Source organism: Rhipicephalus sanguineus, chromosome 1 (assembly GCF_013339695.2).
Source record: "Rhipicephalus sanguineus isolate Rsan-2018 chromosome 1, BIME_Rsan_1.4, whole genome shotgun sequence".
In the NCBI taxonomy this organism is placed as follows: Eukaryota; Metazoa; Arthropoda; class Arachnida; order Ixodida; family Ixodidae; genus Rhipicephalus; species Rhipicephalus sanguineus.
Genome location: NC_051176.1, coordinates 31,627,561 through 31,647,174, shown reverse-complemented (window position 1 = coordinate 31,647,174; position 19,614 = coordinate 31,627,561). Strand labels below are relative to the sequence as shown.

Genomic DNA, 19,614 nt, shown 5'->3' with positions numbered 1-19,614 from the left:
GCATACCGGAAAAGAATGATGACGTCTCTGACGACCTCATGGATAGCGTAGTTAACAACGTGTTCAGGCATACTTTTGACATGAACATAAACTCAGTCGAGCGGATTCATAGGCTAGGGCGAAGGCAGCATGGTAAACGTAGACCAGTGATCGTGAAGTTTTTCGACCACAGGGGAAAAGTGAACATTCTCAAAAGTTGCTTCAAATTAAAAGGGAAGGGAATCTCAGCCTCGGAGGATTTCTCTGCAAGCACTCGGCACGTCAGAAAGCTACTATGGAACAGCACTTTAGATATCAGGAAATCGGGCACAAAGGTAAAATTTGTACATGACAAAATTAAGATTGACAATTGGTTGTTAACATTAGATGAAGTTTAGCGTGGAATGGTCTCTGCGAGCAGACCGCTTACCAGAGCAACTCACAACAAATGAAACGACAAGAACGGGAGACTTTTCCGATGCTTAAATATTAACGCCCGTATTATTCTAGCAAAAAGCGATGATTTAGACAGTGTTGTGTTAATGTAGCACCCTCATCTTTTGATAATTACTGAAACCTGGCTTCACACCGACGTTAGTGACGATGAGATCACGTCCCAGGGTTACCGCATCTATCGCAAAGATAGGAGCAGTCGAGGCGGCAGAGTAGCAATCATATTTAAGGAAACCTTACAAGTTGAAAGATTAGCCAATATACCAGATCTTGAATGCGTAATTGTGAAGGTAGACTCAGGCGATCTTAAGTTCATAGTCGGCGCATTTTACCGCCCCCCTGGCACAGACGAAGCATTCTTTGATAAGCTTAATGAATTTCTTTGCATGTCCACGGTTGCTCTAGTAATATAATAGTTGGCGGTGATTTCAACGTCCCTTCAGTTATATGGGATACTGATTTTCCTGTACCATCTTCAAATGCAGCGAAACGCTTAGTCGATATAGTCCTTTTTCACGATTTAACTCAACTATACTCGGGGACAACTTTCTGTGGCAATGAAGGGAAAGCTACAGGGGCGGAGCGTCTGCACATGTACTGCTACGCGAAGTAGTCCGGTTGGACGCGCGTCTCGTAACGCCGTGGAAAGTGATGGCTGGCGTTGCATCCATCAAGGTACGGGTAAAAGGCGCGACTTTTTCACGCACGCAAAAACGGAAAGTGACAACGTATAAAGTAAAAGAAATACGAATATCTCGCTTATGTGCGCTGCGTTCCGTCTCAAAAAGCTACATGTAGAAAATGAAGGAGTATTTTATATATCTCACGCAGAAAATACGGACACAATTGTGGGACTACATTTATTAGCGGTAGGATACGTGCATTGTGGCTCTGTAGCTTTCCCTTCATTGCCACAGAAAGTTGTCCCCGAGTACAGTTAAGCAACCAACCCGCATACAGAATACTACTGCTAGAACTCTGGATCTTTTTTTCGTTTGCAACAGCATGCTGCGTTGTGTGGCGGACACCAATGTGCTTGATAGAATATCCGATCACAAATTGGCAGTGCTGGGCAGTATCGAAGATACATCTTAGATACTCTCTTAGATACATCGTAGATACTATCTTAGATGCTCATTGAGTATCTTGTATCTGTATCGCGATACATCTTGAAAGACGTGTATCAGTATCTTTATTTCCGATACATTGAAGAATGTATCGAGTATCTTAAGATGCAAGATACTGATGTCGGAACATCACCGCGCGACACTAGAAATACTGGCTGAAGTCCACTGCTCAAGTAGGTACTGCCGCCACTAAGCTTATAACGCTGCTCCGCGGTGTAAACGAACAAACTGCGAAGCGCGCGACGCAATTGGGGAAAGCGCGGGCGGGGAGGAGAGGAAGAGAAGGAGACCGATTGAGGAGAAATTGCACTACGTCTAGCTTGCTTAACTGCCACAGTGACATAACGCCCTCTCATGGGAACACAAGAAAACACAAATATGAGTGAGTATCTCAACATTACGTATTCTAGTACTCCGTACTGCTTCGGGCGATCGAAAAGTTGGTCTTGTCTTCGACGTCCAGGAAGCTGTTTTCTGCAGATTTCTTTTCTGCAGATTTGCAAAACTCAACATGGATAACGATGGCCGGCATGCTATCTTGGACGGCACGTACTTTTCTGTTTCTTCTTCAGATGGACACAAGGTTAAAGCAAGATGCGCTTTTTGCAAGTCTGTGATCAGCGGTGTGTATAGCTCGACATCGAACTTCAAGCTTCATCTGAAGGTGCGTGAACTTTTATTACTGTGCGAACTCTTTTGTCATTGCTGTTCAAGCTGATTTTTCGCAACCTGCAGTGAAACGCGTATCGCACAATGTATAGGTTTGAATATGACTTCCGTGGTCGCAAAGTACCTGCGTGGTTGTGGTTGGAGCAGTAACGAAACTGTATAAATAAGCTAAATAAGTGCTGCTGGGTAACCTAAACAATTAAAGAAAAAAAAATCGGAGGCGCTGAGGACTGTTCGTTTCCTTACATTAATGAATGATTGCCTGTAAGGACTCCCACTATACGTTCTACGTACTCGTACATAATTTTGAGGTTACCACGTGCGCGCTTTGTTATACGTCAGTCCACGAAGCGCTGTGGTGATGTCTTTGTTTTATCGCCATCGCTGCTGCGTCGTATTCACTATCGCCGTCGGGCTACCGTCAACGTTACCGTCAACCCTGACGCCAGCTGCTACGTTCCCTTGCCTTTATCGGTGTCGTCTTGTTGGCTTTACTGCGCACGTAATTGCATTGCTGAAATTGGCATCTTTTGCTGAAATTGGCGTCTTTTTCTATGAGCCTTACTTTAACATAAAATGGCGAATGAATGACTGAGTCAAATTCCCTCGTTTTCTGTATCACAGGAAACGTCCACCGTTCACCGCGTTCGTAAACGTGTTTTACGTTTATTTTTTTTTTCGGATTCCTTGTGTGCACAAACATGCCAAGATATAAATGTTTCTATTGCTTGCGACCGCATGTTCTATACTGTGCTTGAAGTACAAGACGTTATTATTCCCGCATTTCTTTCAGCATGTGCATCCAATTGAAGCTGATCGATTCGAAATGTACAAAAACAGCTCGAAAAAACGTCCTCCCAAGTCACCATCTGTTTCTGACACGACACGCCAAACAAAGTTGTTCAAGACTTCTCGGGGACGCACAAGTGATGCGAGTGTCGAGGACCTGATTGTCAGGTTTATCATAAATGGTTTGCATCCATTGTCTACTGTCGAAGAGCCAGGCTTCGTTGCGCTTGTCACAGGTGTGGTCAGCCTGCATTCTAAACTACATAATTCATGCCAAAACGTTTCAGAGATGCACTGACGTGCTGAAATTTTCAGGTTTACGTCCAGGGTGCGAACGTTATGCCGAAGAATATATGAGGATTGGGCAAAGATGACTTCCTACGCTCTACCAATTGAGCTAACCAGGAAGCTAGCTTCCTGGTTAGCTCAATTGGTAGAGCGACCGCCCCGGAAAGGCGTTGGTCCCGGGTTCGAACCCCGGACTAGGACGAATTTTTCGGCGACTAAGAGGCTTTATTTTCTGAGAAATCCGTATGGATTTCCTTGTGGCTTCGTGCTACAAATGGGTGGTTGTCTATTCTTCCCTTTCTTAAGATTTCTCTGTCGGCATTTGCTTCGACTTTAAGAGCTCTGACTAACAAAACCGCTGCAATACACGTTCCAGAAAGGACACGATTTCGACGGGTGAATGTCGTGCCTTGATGGAGCGAGACAGAGGCCAGTGGGATGCACGCGTTTGCAGCTCAAGCTACGAACCTGTGCCTCCCGTGTTGCTGAAGTGCAGTGTGGTAGTGTACGCATGAGCACAGGCGTCGGTTAGCCATTACTAGAAGGCGCACACCGTGCCGTTTCTCCCCTTAAAGGGACACTAAAGGCAAATAACAATTTATGTCCGAGTGAAAGCGCAATGTATGACGTCTAAAACGGCAATATTACCAACAGCAGTGCCCTACTTACCGGGAAATTAAGCTAAATATATCACACAATGAGCGCCACGAGCAGCACATTTTGGAAATGATCCCAATGACGTCAGAGAGTTCGACTACAATTAATCACTCGTAATCAAACTAGCTGCAATAAAAAAAGAACCTTCCGTGCATCAAGAGACGTAATAAAATGCTGCTTGTTCATTTCTGTTTGATTCATGGAAGAAAGAACCTCTTTGGCGTTGCCACTGGGAACGGCGCACGTGGTTCAAAGGTTCTGTTTTCGCTGAACTGCGCTTCGCCGGACGCCCTGCTTCGGTCACGCGGTCATGTCTCATGGTAGTTTCGGTCTCACGTACTGCCGTGTGTGTTTTGCACGCTCGTGAAAGTCGCTTTGACAGAAAGTTCGACAAAATGCCGCATGCATGTGATGTTGCCGAATGCCCGAATGGCGCACCCCGCCAGTGCACGCCGCCGTGCAGTAAAGGCGAGCAACGTTGGGCACGGCAGCAGTGACGTGAGAAACACCGCTTTCAGGCGGGTGATTTGAAGTGTGCTAACGCGATGCGAACCACTAAAACGTGATTTTATTTCAAAATAAGCCCTTCCTTGGCACAAAAGTAGCACTACGAGATTTCTGGACCTTTATTTCAACAATCAACGTCGACTTAATATTTGCCTTTAGTGTCCCTTTAATTGACGACGTTTTGAAGAAGTGCATATCGGGTACCAGTGTTGATTACGAGCTTGTTGATGTCATCTTTATGCGGGATTCACGATTCGCTGTGTCCAAATATATGTTTCCAACTTCAGTTACCACAACGGTTTAATCATGATCATGGGCGTTAGTCGTCACGATGGAGACATGCCACTAGGCGTCAACATGGGTGCACCCACGTCAAACAGTGCTATAGCTGCCAAACACAAATAGACATTGTACAAGCTCTTATATATCACTACACAAGAAGCACTACTTCTGTGAAGACACGTTTCACTTTTGTGTTACACGAAAGGGATCAGCCATGTTTTTTTCCATCAACGTTCGAGGAAGTGGAAACCTGTATGGTATCGCCATCCCTCTATTTGCGTTGGACAGCTGTCATTCTTCCCAATAAGCTACCCATAAATGCTGGGAATGATCCAGCATTCTTGCTATCCGCACATCATGGCTGTGTTACATGTAACAATTACACCCACGTAATCGCTAGTTCTTGCGCTTATCATTTCCATAGCTGCTGTACCTCTTCAAAACACACGGTTTCAGCTAAAATGAGACTGAAAGACTTGCTCAAGCTAGGCAGAGTTTGCTTTAACAAGAGCTGCTTGTTTAGTCTTGAATGCCTGTGACACAGAGCTTCTTTGCATACCTTCAGTTAACACACATCACTCTGCAACAGCCACCTGCTTGGTATGGAGACAGGCAAGTGAGAGCAAGCAGTGGCAGCACTGAAACAGAAAAATAACGTCCCGCACACCCTGCTGTCACACCATGAATCACTCAGGTGACATCAAAGCAGGGAAATAGATGACCATGAGCAGCTAAATGCAACAATGTATTCACATCACATCATGGCAAGAACAGTCAATATACATATTCAAATTTCCCGATAGTTCCACATTTTCACCAACAATTCTATGGTTAAGATTTCCGACAGTTAGGAACAAAAAAGAAATTGCGCAACCAATAACAACTCAAAAATATTCGGGCAGTTTGAAAAATGTCACAGTTCTGCCGAAAACACAAAGTATTGACAGTGCTCGCAATGTATTAGGCAACAACGTAATTCTCACAGTTTTACTGGATGTATATACTACAGTAAACATTCCCTCAGTAATTAATGGAACGAGCATGGTGTCAGGCGTGAAGGCAAACACAAATATTAGGGATGAGCGAATATTCGGGCGTTTCGAATATTCGAACAAATATTACAGCATTCGAATTCACTTCGATACGAACTTATATTATTCGAAATTTCGAAGTATTCGAAATGAACGAATATATGTATACATTTGACCGCACATAACCCCCTCTAAAGGTTGTTTCACTGCAGCGTCTGGTTGCTGTGCCGTGAAACAACCCATCCAGGGGAAATGTGCACTGCCGCGAAGCCACACTTCAAGGTTAAATGTAGTACATATTTAAAAGCGTGTTATATGCGCTAAGTATAGTAATTTTTAAATTGTAACGACCCCTTACAAGCCTACTGCTATTCAAATCTTGATACTATTCAAGGCTGCTTCCACTTCATTTCAAACCAAAAAAGTGACATTCACTCATATCTAGTTCGAATCCTTAAAAATATTGTGCAAGGGTCATGACAAAAATGCTCATTTTTCTTAATAATATGCGGTAAATACTATTCAAACCATTCGATTCAAAATTATTCGACCAAATCACTATTCGCTTCGAACCTCAAATTCACTATTCGCCCATCCCTAACAAACATGTTACTTGATCACCACAAACACTCGTTGTCACAAAGCTGGCATGATGACCAGTGCATCGAGTGGTTATTAAATGCATTGCATTGCCTCTCGCTTCTACATGCCTTTGAAACTTTTAATGAGACCTCCAACGCTAAGCACGCAAGAAGGCAGCACAGATTGGCCTTTTCAGTTCACCAAACCTTTGGGCCCACCAGCTGAAAAGCTGCATGGAATGCGCACATTCACCTGTCCTGTCCCTCACCCCCCTTCTCTTATGTGCTCAGCTCCTCACACCCCTGCTATGGCACGCTCATCTCAACACCATGCTGGAGCAATCGGGCTGATTTACTGAAGGTGATGTCATCAGGCGGCGAGCAAATGATCCAAGACAGCTGCCTTTCAACCAAAACGATCTGTGGCCGAGAGAGATGCAATGCAAAACAGCAATGAAGTGATTTTGCTCCTCATGGGTGCGCCGCATGTTTCACTCAACAACACTGCTGCATTTCTCTCCTTCAGATGTTGGTAGGGGGGGGGGAGCACATTCACAATGCTCTCTAATGGCATCACCTGCATCTCCTCAAAAAGGCTCACTGCTTGGCACCTAGAGAACGATACCGCAGCCAATACTCACCGTCGTATAACTTCGATGGCATCCCATGGCATCCAGCAAGCACTTGATGATCTTCCTGTTGACATAAAGTGCCCACTTTTTCACACCACAGTATTATGGTATCAAGAGCAAAACAAGACTCCCCAGGGTCATTCAAAGAGCTATTAAGAACTGTCAAAAACAAAAACATGTTTCAACTAAATGAGAGAATAAAGACCACCACAGAATGAAAAAAAATTGTATTAGGGGCACCTTGTCACCTTGCAAGGCTAAGAAACACTTTCGGTGACACATGCATGCTGCTTTTCTTTCGTGCCCATTCAAATACTACCATTCACAACTACTTGCCCTGAGACAAAGAAGCGTAATGCCGATCGCTGACTCTTTCCATGGATTCCATGAGACTGAACAAGTCGGTGTCTACAAGCAACAGCAGCCATAGTAATGTGCTTGGCACTGCACTGAGTGTGCTGCCCCTCATAGGCACCGATGCATCCCATATAATCGAAAGTGATGAATACAATAAAGTATTAATTAGAGCTGTGCGAAGTGAATTCGAATATTTGTCAAATACGTGAAAGTGAAATTAGAGAAAAAAAAGAGCGCAAGCATCTTATGAGACAGGAACATGAAAGTCTCTTGGCTAAGTTGGTGGAGGGGTGCTGCTAACTGGTGTATTTCCAAAAGTGAAAATCTGGCTGTGAGAGAAGCCATAGTGGAACTGTCTGGAGTTCTTTGAGACGTGCCTACATTTATTACAAAAGTTTTTTTCGCATTTTGTCCCCATCATAGTGCAATGGCTCTAGCCCGCATTTGAACCAGTGTGCTCAGCAGCAAAATGCCACAGCTGCTTGAATAAAAAAAAAGATACAGTGCTTAGTCAAAAAGGCAAGGCAAAAAGATAGCAAGCATGAGGATGCAAGGAATGCATCTTACTGCTCTCTTTTCCTGCCACTAAGCCCTGGAAAATTAGCCAAACTTCCCGAATTGACTGCAGCACAAACGAGGCACCTTCTCATAGACGGCTGTAGCAAATGCAAGGGCTGGGTATATAAACAACCAAAAATGGTCACTCACCTTCGAATGCTGACATTAAAATTAGCCCTCTCCTCGCCTTTCACCAGGTAAAAAAGTGATGCACTGCCAGAGGGAGATAAGAAAACATTACAAATTTCCCCACCCAGGCACACTACCATAAATCTGCTCATTACTGAAAGTGAAAAACCAGCAAAATGTATACAAGCAAGAAGATGATGGGAAAAGGCTGAAACTAACAACGTCCACATGCTGTGTTTTGCTGGTGGTTTTCCCCGTTAGCCACATACCAACTGCTCCAACTATTAACTTCATTACTCTCAAGCATCTGCTAAAGCTCTCCAAGCCACACAGAGTCCCCGTTATAACGCCACTTTATTCAAATTATCAACAAATATAAATGTTTGCCAGAGGGATTTCATCCCACTGCAATACAGTGCAGTTACAGCAGATTCCGTTCAGTGCAAAAATGTAAATTGTTGAAAACCTCTTGGTGGGCACACAGGAAGTTTTACTCTGCGCTTCCAGAGTTTTACGGGTGTGAGGCAAACTGTCCCACAAAAGTCGGACCTCCTCTTTGTAAAGTATGTGCTCGGCTGCAAAGGCCAGACCAGAGGAGGGCCAGCTGTTCGTAACCATGGCACTCCATTTGATCCCACTCACATGTCATTTCTCACTTGTGAAAGAAAACAATATCTGTCTGCCTTAGAGTAGCATAAAGCTACAAAAAAAAAGCCATTTAATTAAAAGGAGCCAACCTTACTGACACGATTTGGAAGTATCAAAAGAGGGACATTTTTTGTTTCCTTGGTATGTGGTGCTTTAACGCTCTCCCCATACTAGAGTCAGAAAACATGTACCGTATAAAATATTTACATCAATTTTAAAGTTTTTGTCACTGGGCATCTGCAAGCCAGCCCCATTGCAATGGACATTATCCCAATGAGTCAACACAGTTCCACTGAGTTTGCAAACTCTGCGTCCTGCATGCAGCCTAAATCACAGAAATCACTGTCAGGGTCACTGGACAATAATTCACTCATCGTTGCTTATGTGCACCACGAGCAGATGACGAATCTGCCACTAGTACGTCACAAGTTGCTCTCTCCCCATGACATCACACTGCAATGACATGCCACCGAGAAGCCGCCCCCTCGATAACAAAACCGAAAGTGTTTTTGTAAGGTAGCAGTATTAAAAATATATTCGATGCATTCTCAGGCACCACAATACTCTTTTTAGGGTTCTCGACACCAGTGTTTTTTATTTAGAGCCATAATCCGAAAATATTTAAAATTCGTGTCAGTACTCCTGTAAAACAAATCTCAGGTAAGTAGATGGCAATATCTTCTGTTTCATGAAGTGTACTGTACAGTTCAACCCCTTTACATCAGAAATCTATCAGGGAGCAATTCTCATTCCTTATACGAGGGGTTTCTTATAACCAGGGTACCATGTTCTCATTTTCTGATCCACCCATATGTCGATTAGGCGCATTGCAACTAAAATAAGCACAAGAGAAGGCTACAGCCTTCTGGAATAGTATGTTTATTATGTGCCATTTGTTTTAATAATACGTAATTTGCTATGCACAAAAACACAATCCACGTTTTCTCTAGCACAACTCTCTACACATCTTGGCTACTGCCTCGTTTTCTTGGAAGTTGGCACAATGGCTTGTTCTCATCAGCCAAGGTGCAGCTGGCTGCTTTGCTTACATTTGTCGGGTAGATTTGCTGTTAACGGAACACAGTGCAAGAGGTAGTGTCCACAGTGCACTCTGGCTATACTTGAGTCTTGGAGACACAAGATAAGTGATGCTTTTCTTGATTGGGAGTAGCACCAGCGGAAGAGCACAGCGTACATTCCCAGTTATTCATGGCTCAAAAGACACCCCTGGAAAAGTTGAAGTGCTTCTTTTCAGCTGTACTTCTCAGAACCAATTTGCCATATGCGGTATTCCTGCACTTGGAGGGATCCATTAATTCTGCTTTTCTCCAGAACGGTCGAGGAACTGCTTGGAAAAAAACTGCAGCAAGGTTCATTTCCCGGACGAAATCTCCTGACCAGGACAGATATTTTGTCGACTACAGAACTTCCCGAGGAACCACACTGGGCTTTCTGCGCAGCCTCGTGCCATACTCTCAAGTGGATTATTTTTTTTCCCTTTTCATGAAACTTGTTCCACCCCAGAGAAATGTCGCAGAACTGATTTGCCAGATTTTTCACTTCAAATGATCCCCATTAGAGGGTCCTGGTTCACAGCAGTACAACTCTACACTCTCAAAGTGTCATATCTTCGTTGATATGAGCACGTGTTTGTCTTCTGATAGAAGCATTCGGCTTCTTGTAGGTGTGCGTTTCCACCAGCTGCCTGCGACTCTTGTTGCACGTCTAGTTTACAAAGGTTGGCAAAGAGAAATGCTGAGTTGCAAAGGTGGATTCAGAGCAGCCAAATGAATTCAACAAAACACTGTACGTTGCTGATCTATCACAAATAGCCAATATCACTCAAATAACACCACTCCTTGAGGAAATGACACAAAACAGCAGACAACAATACAGGTGCACAGACACAAATGTGCTCACGACTGTATCATGTCATCACCTCCTGGAAAAGGAACAATTTTTAGATCTGCAGGTATGATCATGGTGGTACAATGGGCACCTCCCAGCAATGCTTCTTGGCATCTATAGGCCTCCCTTGTTTCGATGCTAGAAATAACTCACATCGGCTAACTGAAGTTGGCAGCACATCCCTATGCACACTCACCTTCCAGCAATCTGAATATGCTTGTCGCTGAGATGCCGAGTCATGGAGGCAAGCACGACGTCCAGAGCCAGGCGCGGGTGATCACAGGCCTCGTAGCGGAACACGTGGAAAAGGTCGTTAAGCACCTTCTGCAGCAGGAGGGGTCGTGACTGGTATGCCTGTGCAGACACCAGCACTTGCTCCTCTGTGGCGTCGCCCGACACCTGCAGGGCATCAATGAAAGGGGTGCCTGCCTCTGTCCCATAAAGACAAACTGCAACCTTCTTCAGCAAAATCGATAAACGTGTTAACAGCAAAGATTTGCATGAGTTGGTATAGATACATGGTGGGAAAACTGACCAGTAGAACTTGCAACGCAGACAAAAGACCTTTTCTTCTGTACGAGTTAGAATCTGCACGCTGCTTAGTTTTCCCTCACGAGGTAAATGTGTGCGATAAAGGGGGGGGGGTATGCCGGCAAGCACACCCCCGCTCCGTCCAATCCCATTTTTTTTCCCCGAGCGACCCGGTCATAGCAAGGGAATTATCGTGGCACTTGAATATTGTTACAAATGCGTTCGACTGTGTAGCACCGAGAGAAGCACACATTCCTCAGATATTCCTCAACTTTCTCCAGACTTAAAGCTTTTTTAGAATTTCAAGTATTCCCAGTTGGTAGAAACCCTCATGATTTTCTTATTAGACTAACATGTTATGTAAAAAATGAATAAGCCTCTCAGGGACAAAAAGTCAGCCCAGAAATCCACTTTTCAGTTGCTCCATTTTCATGTTGCTAATGCATTTCCACATCCGTCTATGATTTAATTTTTTAAATACTGTGTATTCATTCAGTTAGTGCTTTGATGCAAACAAGCAAATCCATGAGTGTCATACTTAATTTGGGGACAAATTATGCCTAATTTTCCTTATGTACAACGTGGGAACAACACACTCCACTGGTTCTATATTTCTGTATCATTTGAAAGCCTGCATTTCTGACTTTTATGAACTGTTGGTCACCAGCATGATCACTGCATGATTATAGTGACAGGCTGCACAATGCAAAATCTTTAATGTATACTGGGAAAATTTATTTCAATGAATGCATCTGCTAGCAGTGTTTACAACTTGATGAGGAAGTAAGAACTGTGGGACCGTATATGAAAGGAAAACAGGTGACAGTAGTGTAGTTGTCCACAATGTAACTGTTGTAAAGCACCACAGTTAACAAATGCTTCCAGACACATTGAACAAAAGAATGAAATTTTTTAAGTGGTCGTTTAATTGTTGATACAACCTTAACCCCTTTAAGTGCCGATTAAATTACGAAAAATTGTTCCAAAATTGTCAATTTTTTTTATAACGTGAAATGCTTCAGTAACATGTCCAAAACAGAAAAAACATGCAAAAACGTTTTATGGCTTATAAAAATGCTTTATTCATCATATTTTCCACCGTCATGTAATACCCAGGCCTGTAGCCAGGAATTTTTTTGGAGGGGGGGCCCACTTGCTGAAGGCCTTGAAGAACACACATTTTCGTTATTTATTTCCATCTTTGTGGTAGCGCTCAAAGCACGGCACTATGCCATGTTCGTTGACAACGCACAGGAGACGCAAGGCACACATTTCACCGTTTAGCGTGCAGACTCTCATCCAATCAAAGCATCTATGTTTCAAATAGGAAAACACCGTTTGTCCAGAGCCTCTGGAAACACTGCTGAAGAGCCCTGACGAGCTCAGCTCGTCATGAGCAGCTGAGGGGTTAATGAAAGCCAGCAGATAATGAAGCCAAGGAAGGTATAGGGGACGTTAATTGCACTGTTTCAACTGTGTTGTACGATATAAATGCGAAGAAAGTAAAGTGGACCAAAAGAATACTCGCTGCCGGCAGGGACCAAACAAGGTCCCTGCCAAACACAAGCACTGCATCAGTGCTTGCGTTTATCAAGTTTTCTTTAAGTTTTCATCACAATTCAATACTATAGACGTACTGTCACAAATGATGCGCAAGCAGAAAGAAAAGTATGAACCAAAGTGTCTCCAACAAAGTTTTGCTGTCACATTTCAAGTTTCAGTCACAATGGGCCATCACAAATACAAGCACTGCATCAGTGCTTGTGTTCGTGATGACCAATACAGAAGTAGCCAAGTAGCAAAACCTTAGAAAATTTGCTATGTGATTTCACTAGTCAAAAGTGGACACACACTAGCACGCACACTATTAATCTACTAGCAGAACACATAATCACACTAGTGCCCATTTTTAGGAAATGTCAAAGCCCCCTCGTTGCACATTGAACGTTGCACATTGGGCCTTCAATGTGCACCAGAGGTGTGCATTCTGCACAGCCCAGAGGCAAGTGCTCACCCACCCTGAGAGCAGGGATATGCGTTCCGTAGCAAGCATCAGACGGTGTGTTCAGGAGCCCAAGAAAGTCTAGGGGGCGATCCACACGGCACTGAAGGCCTGGAATTGATGACTGCATCCCACTCCTGCAAAAACCAAGGTCACAGCTCTTCAGCTTTCCATGCCCAACATACTTTGAGCTAGTTGGTTCGGTACATACAATGAGGCCATAGCACTGAAAAACTAGAGCTGTGCAAATAGCAAAATTTTGGGTGCAAAGCGAATTCGAATATTGAAGTGTGAGTGCGAATCGAATCGAATATTTTTCGAATATTTCTCGAATATTTCTAGAATATTTTTCTAATACTTCGAAGCTAAATTGCAGAAAAAAAGTTGGAGAGGATTCCTAAGCATATTCTTATGAGACAGCAACATGAAAGTGTTTCTTTTCGCTAAGTTGATGAAGCACTGGCAGGGTGGTGTTTCATAGTTGTCTTATCAAGAATGAGGCAATGTAGAGGCCGAATTCTATTTATGTACATGATTTGGTGCAACCAAAGTGTTGCCAACAACATTTTACACGTGATAGGCAAAGATGCCATTTCCTCAGCCTGTCCTCCTCTTTCAACTTCTGTGGAAGCCCAACTGATGTGGCGGACAAGGGTGTGCTCCCTTCAAGTCCGGAGTTCCAAACCTGCCTCGTAGACGTCGTTATACAGTAGAACCCCGCTGATACGTTTTTGAAGGGACCGTAGGAAATAAACGTAAGAGACGGGAAACGTAAGAGCCGAAAAAACAGGAAAAACGACAAAAATATTTAGTGGTACAGAATTTTATTTCCATGCTTACGAGCAGCACGAATATTGGCGCGCCTGGCCGCGATCTAGTCAATGGATAGAAACGCGGAGCTGGGGACGGCCTCATCTACAGAAATGTAATCAACGTATGTGATTTTTTTAACACCAACAGCTGTAGGCATGAAAGAACTAAGCACACGCAGTCACGAATAGCACGGCGAGTCCGACCGCGAACCGCGCGCACGATCATGCGAGCTCCAACCAACTCGAACTCCTCCCGTGCTCCGACAAATAACGATGATGATGAGTCTACGGCAACGCGATGGCAGAAGTGAATGCCAATCTCGAAGGCCTTGCTTTCGCACGCAATTACATCATAGACGCCATGTTTGTGCAATACAAATCTCAAAGGCTATGCTTTTGTCAATAGTAAATGCCAATCTCAAAGGCCTTGCTTTCGCGAGCAACTACGTCATAGACGCCATGTTTGCAACGCGAATCTCGAAGGCCATGCTTTTGTTTGCATCAATTGAAAGATCCTGTTGCTTGCGCCTCTCATGCGGCTAATATTACGGTCAAACCAGGCCAAGTTGCTTGAAAATGCACCATGGCTGCTCTCTTCGGTAGTCCCTCGGTCGGCTCCGAGCGCACTTCGCGACGTATCATACGGGAACGGTCCGAAAGTTACGACGTAACAGCGGGGTTCCCAATACATTGTATCCTATGGGAGCTACGCCGGGACCGGCGGAAAACGACGCAACAGCCGGGAAAACGCAGCAGTGAGGAACGTAACAGCGGGGTTCTACTGTTATAAGAACATCTGAAATTTTGAATGCTAAAAAGCTTCAGTGTCCGATTTTTCGGTCTTCCTGCCCAAATTTCAGGTCCAAAACAGCATTAATTGAGCCCCCACCTCTGCCACATTTTTCATCTCCATGTTGGAACAAGCGTTTTCTTGAGTTAATACATTTGCAACCGTAACGGAGCTTGAAAGGCAGCTTTGCCGCAATACCGGAGTGTGATGAGGTGAAGTATATCGAAAATCTATGGGCCACTTCCAATCGGACGTTGACTGTGTCTTGGCAAAGTTCGACCATAACTGAGCTTGAAAGGCAGCTTTGCCGCAATACGAGAGTGTAATGAGGCGAAGCATATTAAAAATTTGAAGGGGTCACTTTCAATCGGACATTGACTGTAGTTGTTTTTGGGAAGTTCGAATAGTTCGAATAGTAAAATTCCAGTGCGAATCGAATCAAATAGCAAACACTATTAGAAAAATATTCGAAATTTCGAATATTCGCACACCCCTACTGAAAACACAAAGAAAGACTACAGGATGTGCGCTACTAACACTCGATTTTTATTCCAGAAATGTGTGGTACTCTTTTGGAATCAGATGCCTCGACTACTCTGAAAGCGCGAAGGAAATCACCTACCTGGCTGATGCTGGCTTGCATGATTGATACCTTTTTTGCTGTCCTCCTCTTTGTTATAAGTACCACGCATTTCCAAAATAAAAATCAGCCGTTACCAGCACACGTCCGGTCATCTTCCTTCGTCCCTGTATCTTCAGTACAATGGCCTCGTTGAATGGGCACCCAATTTTGTTTCAACAAAACACAGCTGTACTTCCATGTCCAACGTTAAAGCTCGACATTGTCCAAACAACACTCGCACGACACAGGCTAAATGCAACCTTATAATTCAGCCTAGGCTCAGTGATTTGGCTTGGCTTATCCTGCAGCCGGTACATGCTCATCGACTACTGGATTGACTAGGACCCTGTAGTTCTAGTTTCACGGAGGTACTGGCATGCCCGTAACTTATCAAAACCAATCCATTGCTAGTTCTGCCCGACTCTGTGGCCAAATTAGCAAGTGGATGTACAGGCAAAGTTTCAATATCAAACACAATGTTTTAAAGCTTCTAAAATTTCTGCCTTGACACATCAAATGTATGTATTGGTGGTGGTCTGAAGTACACAGCTAGAATGTCTAGTTTATTTTTTTTATATTTTCTATGTGTCATAAACAGACACTTTATATATGTTTTCTTTTTATTACAGGCAAGGTCACAACATACCAAGCGAGAATCATTGATCAACGTAAAGCCTTTATGAATGGATGCCTACAAGTGGCCCTTGCTGAAATCAGGCTTCAGCTATGCTATCTATCTGGAAAAACGAGCAATGCAATCAGCGGCATTCCACTGTACACATCCAAGACACTATGTGGCTTGATAGTTTATATAAATGCTGTAGTAATAATGTCCTTAAAATGTGAACTACACTCACCCAGAAGTCCCGTTTTGATCGTTCGAAATGGTCGGGTCTTTGCCAGGCAGGTTGGTGCCCGAGAGGTCGAGCGAGGTGAGCTCGGGTAGCGACTCGGCCAACGTAGAGAGCCAAGTATCTGGCTGGGGATAGAAGCCCTGTCCCTGCTTATTAGTGCTCTGTGAAAGGTCCAGATGCCTGCAGAAGACAACAGCCCAGGTGTCCTTCGGCCAGATTCCAAAGAGCCTGCAATGGCTCAAGCAACCATGGCATCCCACTGCCAAGGTGAAGGCCACAGCTCTTGGAGCTAATGTCCCTTTGCTCAGGTCTCCAGAGCACAAGCCCACGTGGTAAAAATTGATCTGGAGCCATTCTTTGCAATAAAATTTTTTTAATGTTTCAAAATTTAGAGAAGTACTAAAAGAAATGAACAAATTTCTTTTTGCTTTATTAGATAGTTGTTGCTGAGACTGCAATTACAGTAAATGCTTCCAATCACTGAATGCACAACATATGTAATTACACCACTATTTAATGCAATGATTTCATAATGTGCACCAAGTGATGACCTGATTCTCGCAAGGAGTGTGTTAAGGGAGGATGTAGGACTTGAAAAACTCTTCCATTTTTTATTGAAAAACACAATTTTTTTTCCCCGATGTTCTTAATGCATGCAAGAAGCACCACTTTGTGCCAGCTGCAAAGTTGCCACTTGAAGCTTTTAAGAGAGGCCAATATGTGGCAGTGCACTGACCTGAGGGCCTTCAGTTGACACAGGACCTCAAGACCAAGATGCAGCTTCGGCACGTCGGCCAAGCTAAGCCAAGCAAGAGTTGGAGCCAGTGCTTCCAGCCCTGCAAGGTGCTCCCCAAGTAGCATGGTGCAGTGAGACAGGTCAAGCTGTCGCAGTGACCGCAAGCGACTCCAGTGAGCATGGGTTGAAAGCTGCGGTCCTGCTCGAGAGAGTGACAGGCGTTCGAGGGATGTCTGTGACCACACCCACGATAGGCCAGTCCAGCTGCAAGCGCAAGTGATGCACATTGTCAATGTTCAGCAGTTTCAAGCAAACTTTACATCGACAAGTCCAAAATACTACTTTAACAACTACAGTAAGCTCTCAAAATGTGCCAAGAAACAGCCAGCAACAGGAAAAAATAATGGTATTATTAACAATAATAAAAACACCAGCCAAAGTACAGCTAATCAATGAAGGTACAAAGCAAATGATGGCAAATGAAGAATTGCCATACGCCCTTTTGAAGCACGAAGCTACAAATGGAATCCATACGTATTTCTCATAAATAAAGCTCCCTAGTTGACAAAAAATTCATCATAATCTGGGATTTGAAATTGAGACCATCGCCCAAGCAAGGCATTGGTACCGGGTTCAAACAGCAGACCAAAACAAACTTTTCACCAACTGAGAAGCTTTCTTTCCGATAAACTTCCTTTGCAACTTCATGCAGCTACACGACAATCTTTTCCCTTTCTTGAACCTTGCCCCCCCCCCACCCCCATCTTGTAGGCTTCCACAGAAATGATGAGCCTAATGTGACCTAATGAAGCATTTTCTTACATGAAAAGTGCAGACACATCTGCAAGTGACATTGATGTCAAGTTGCAAACAATGCATTACAAACCAGTGTCAATGTCAAGCTGGGATCCCACTCGCGAAAGTTTAACATATATTCTTGTTTAAGTGCATACAGTTCTCTATCCAGATTATTGTGAGATGCTGCTTTGCTTCGTAACTTTCACAGTTTAGAAAAGATCTTGCTCCTAATAAGGCACATGTTGGATATTTAAAAAGCTATACATTTTACCAAAATAACCTTTCCATATCTGAAATCAGCGCATAAAAAGCAGAGAGTCTCCATAAGAAATATGACCTTTGAAATGCAAAAGTGTGGAGAGCTGGTCTTGTTGGTTGTACATGATTAAAAAAAACAGTGCAAAAACCACAGGACACACAGGAAGGGAACGCACACAGCGCTGATCATAGTAGAGGTGTATCTGACGCTGACATTCCGCCCGCAGAATCTTGCACACTGTGACAAAAATGTTTGGGCTAAATCAGTAAATAAATGAATGGTGCATAAAGTAAAACCTCGTTAACTTGGATTTCATGGGACCAGGAAAAAAATCTGAGTTATTTATTTATTTATTTATTTATTTATTTATTTATTTATTTATTTATTTATTTATTTATTTATTTATTTATTCATACCTCAAGGGTCCCGAGGGACATAACATGAGTGGTGGGCAAGAGAAAAAGAGCGAGAGAAAAGAAAAGAAAAACAGCATTAGTTCACAGTTAAAATGACGACAAATGGTTCTTTACGGCAGTTTTAAATTGAGCAACGTTAGTTGACATGGCAATGTGGGCAGGAAGGTCGTTCCAGTCTTGCGCTGTCTGAAGGAAGAACGGTTTCTGGAAGGTCTTAGTTCGGGAGCGTATGGGATAGACGGCCTTCAGATGACAATGGCGCGATATCCGATGAGCCGGTCTGATGAATGCATTGCCTGGTGGCAAGAAATGAAAGAAATAATACAGGCACAGACATGAAACTTTACGGCAAGCGGAAAGATGAGGAAGGTTAAGCTGTGATTTTACTGTTGTCACACTTATATTAGTTGAGTAATTCGAGATAATGAATCTTGTAGCACGATTCTGGATGGATTCAAGCATGTTTGTAAGGTTGGCTTGGTGAGGATCAAAAATGGCATTAGTATACTCAAGTTTAGGCCTTACAAGCGTTTTATAGGCTATTAGTTTAGTAGAGGTAGGTGCCGAGGCAAGGTTCAGACGAAGATAACCGAGGACTCAATTAGCAGAATTAGTCAGGGCTGGGCGAAGATACTTTGAAATTGTATCGCTATACGATACAAGATACTCAGGCTAGAAATATTTGAGATACAGTTACAAGATACTGCAACACTGATTGTATCCGATACGATACATTCCAATTGTATCTTAAGATACTTCGATACATTCGCAAATTTGTTATTATATATCTATATAATGTAGCACTAAATGCCTATGCAGGAAAATGTTCGCTTGAAAATGTACTAATTGCGACCGATTTTGTTTCATTTGAATGAATGTGTGTTAGTATCTCAAAAGTTTTGTACTTCTTGCTCAAGGTATATTAGTTTCATTCCGAAACAACTTATTGGCGTTTTAACATGACAGTACTTTATACCCTTCAGTGATAGAGAGAATGCTTGTCGCTTTTGTAATAGATGGGAGTCGCTACTGTGCTTGCCGACCGGCTAGCGGGTTGCCATGTAATCGTATGAACTTCAATAAGAAGCCTCTGCACGATGGTGCAAATACCACTGTGGAGTTCTACCTTGCCCATAAACGTATTACGGTTTTTGCAATAACGGATCACCGGACAGGTGTACGTCACCAAGAACATGTGC

General features: G+C 43.5%; 1 protein-coding gene and 1 non-coding gene across 3 annotated transcripts in view; one reads left to right on the top strand and one right to left on the bottom strand.

Annotated features, from left to right (window-relative positions):
* LOC119390183 (protein zer-1 homolog) overlaps positions 1 to 17,208 on the bottom strand; it is a 138,310-nt gene extending 121,102 nt beyond the window's left edge. For both annotated transcript variants that reach the window (XM_037657753.2, XM_037657744.2), the window contains exons 1-6: positions 16,943 to 17,208; positions 16,210 to 16,386; positions 13,145 to 13,265; positions 10,792 to 10,994; positions 8,061 to 8,123; positions 7,005 to 7,059 (exon numbers count right to left, since the gene is read on the bottom strand). In XM_037657753.2, coding sequence (XP_037513681.1) covers positions 7,005 to 7,059; positions 8,061 to 8,123; positions 10,792 to 10,994; positions 13,145 to 13,265; positions 16,210 to 16,386; positions 16,943 to 17,067 — 744 coding nt within the window. In that variant the 5' untranslated portion in view covers positions 17,068 to 17,208. The remainder of the gene's footprint in view (positions 1 to 7,004; positions 7,060 to 8,060; positions 8,124 to 10,791; positions 10,995 to 13,144; positions 13,266 to 16,209; positions 16,387 to 16,942) is intronic.
* Positions 3,433 to 3,506, top strand: Trnas-gga (transfer RNA serine (anticodon GGA)). The gene has a single exon. It is a non-coding gene; the product is annotated as a tRNA-Ser (tRNA).
* Positions 17,209 to 19,614: the final 2,406 nt, after the last annotated feature.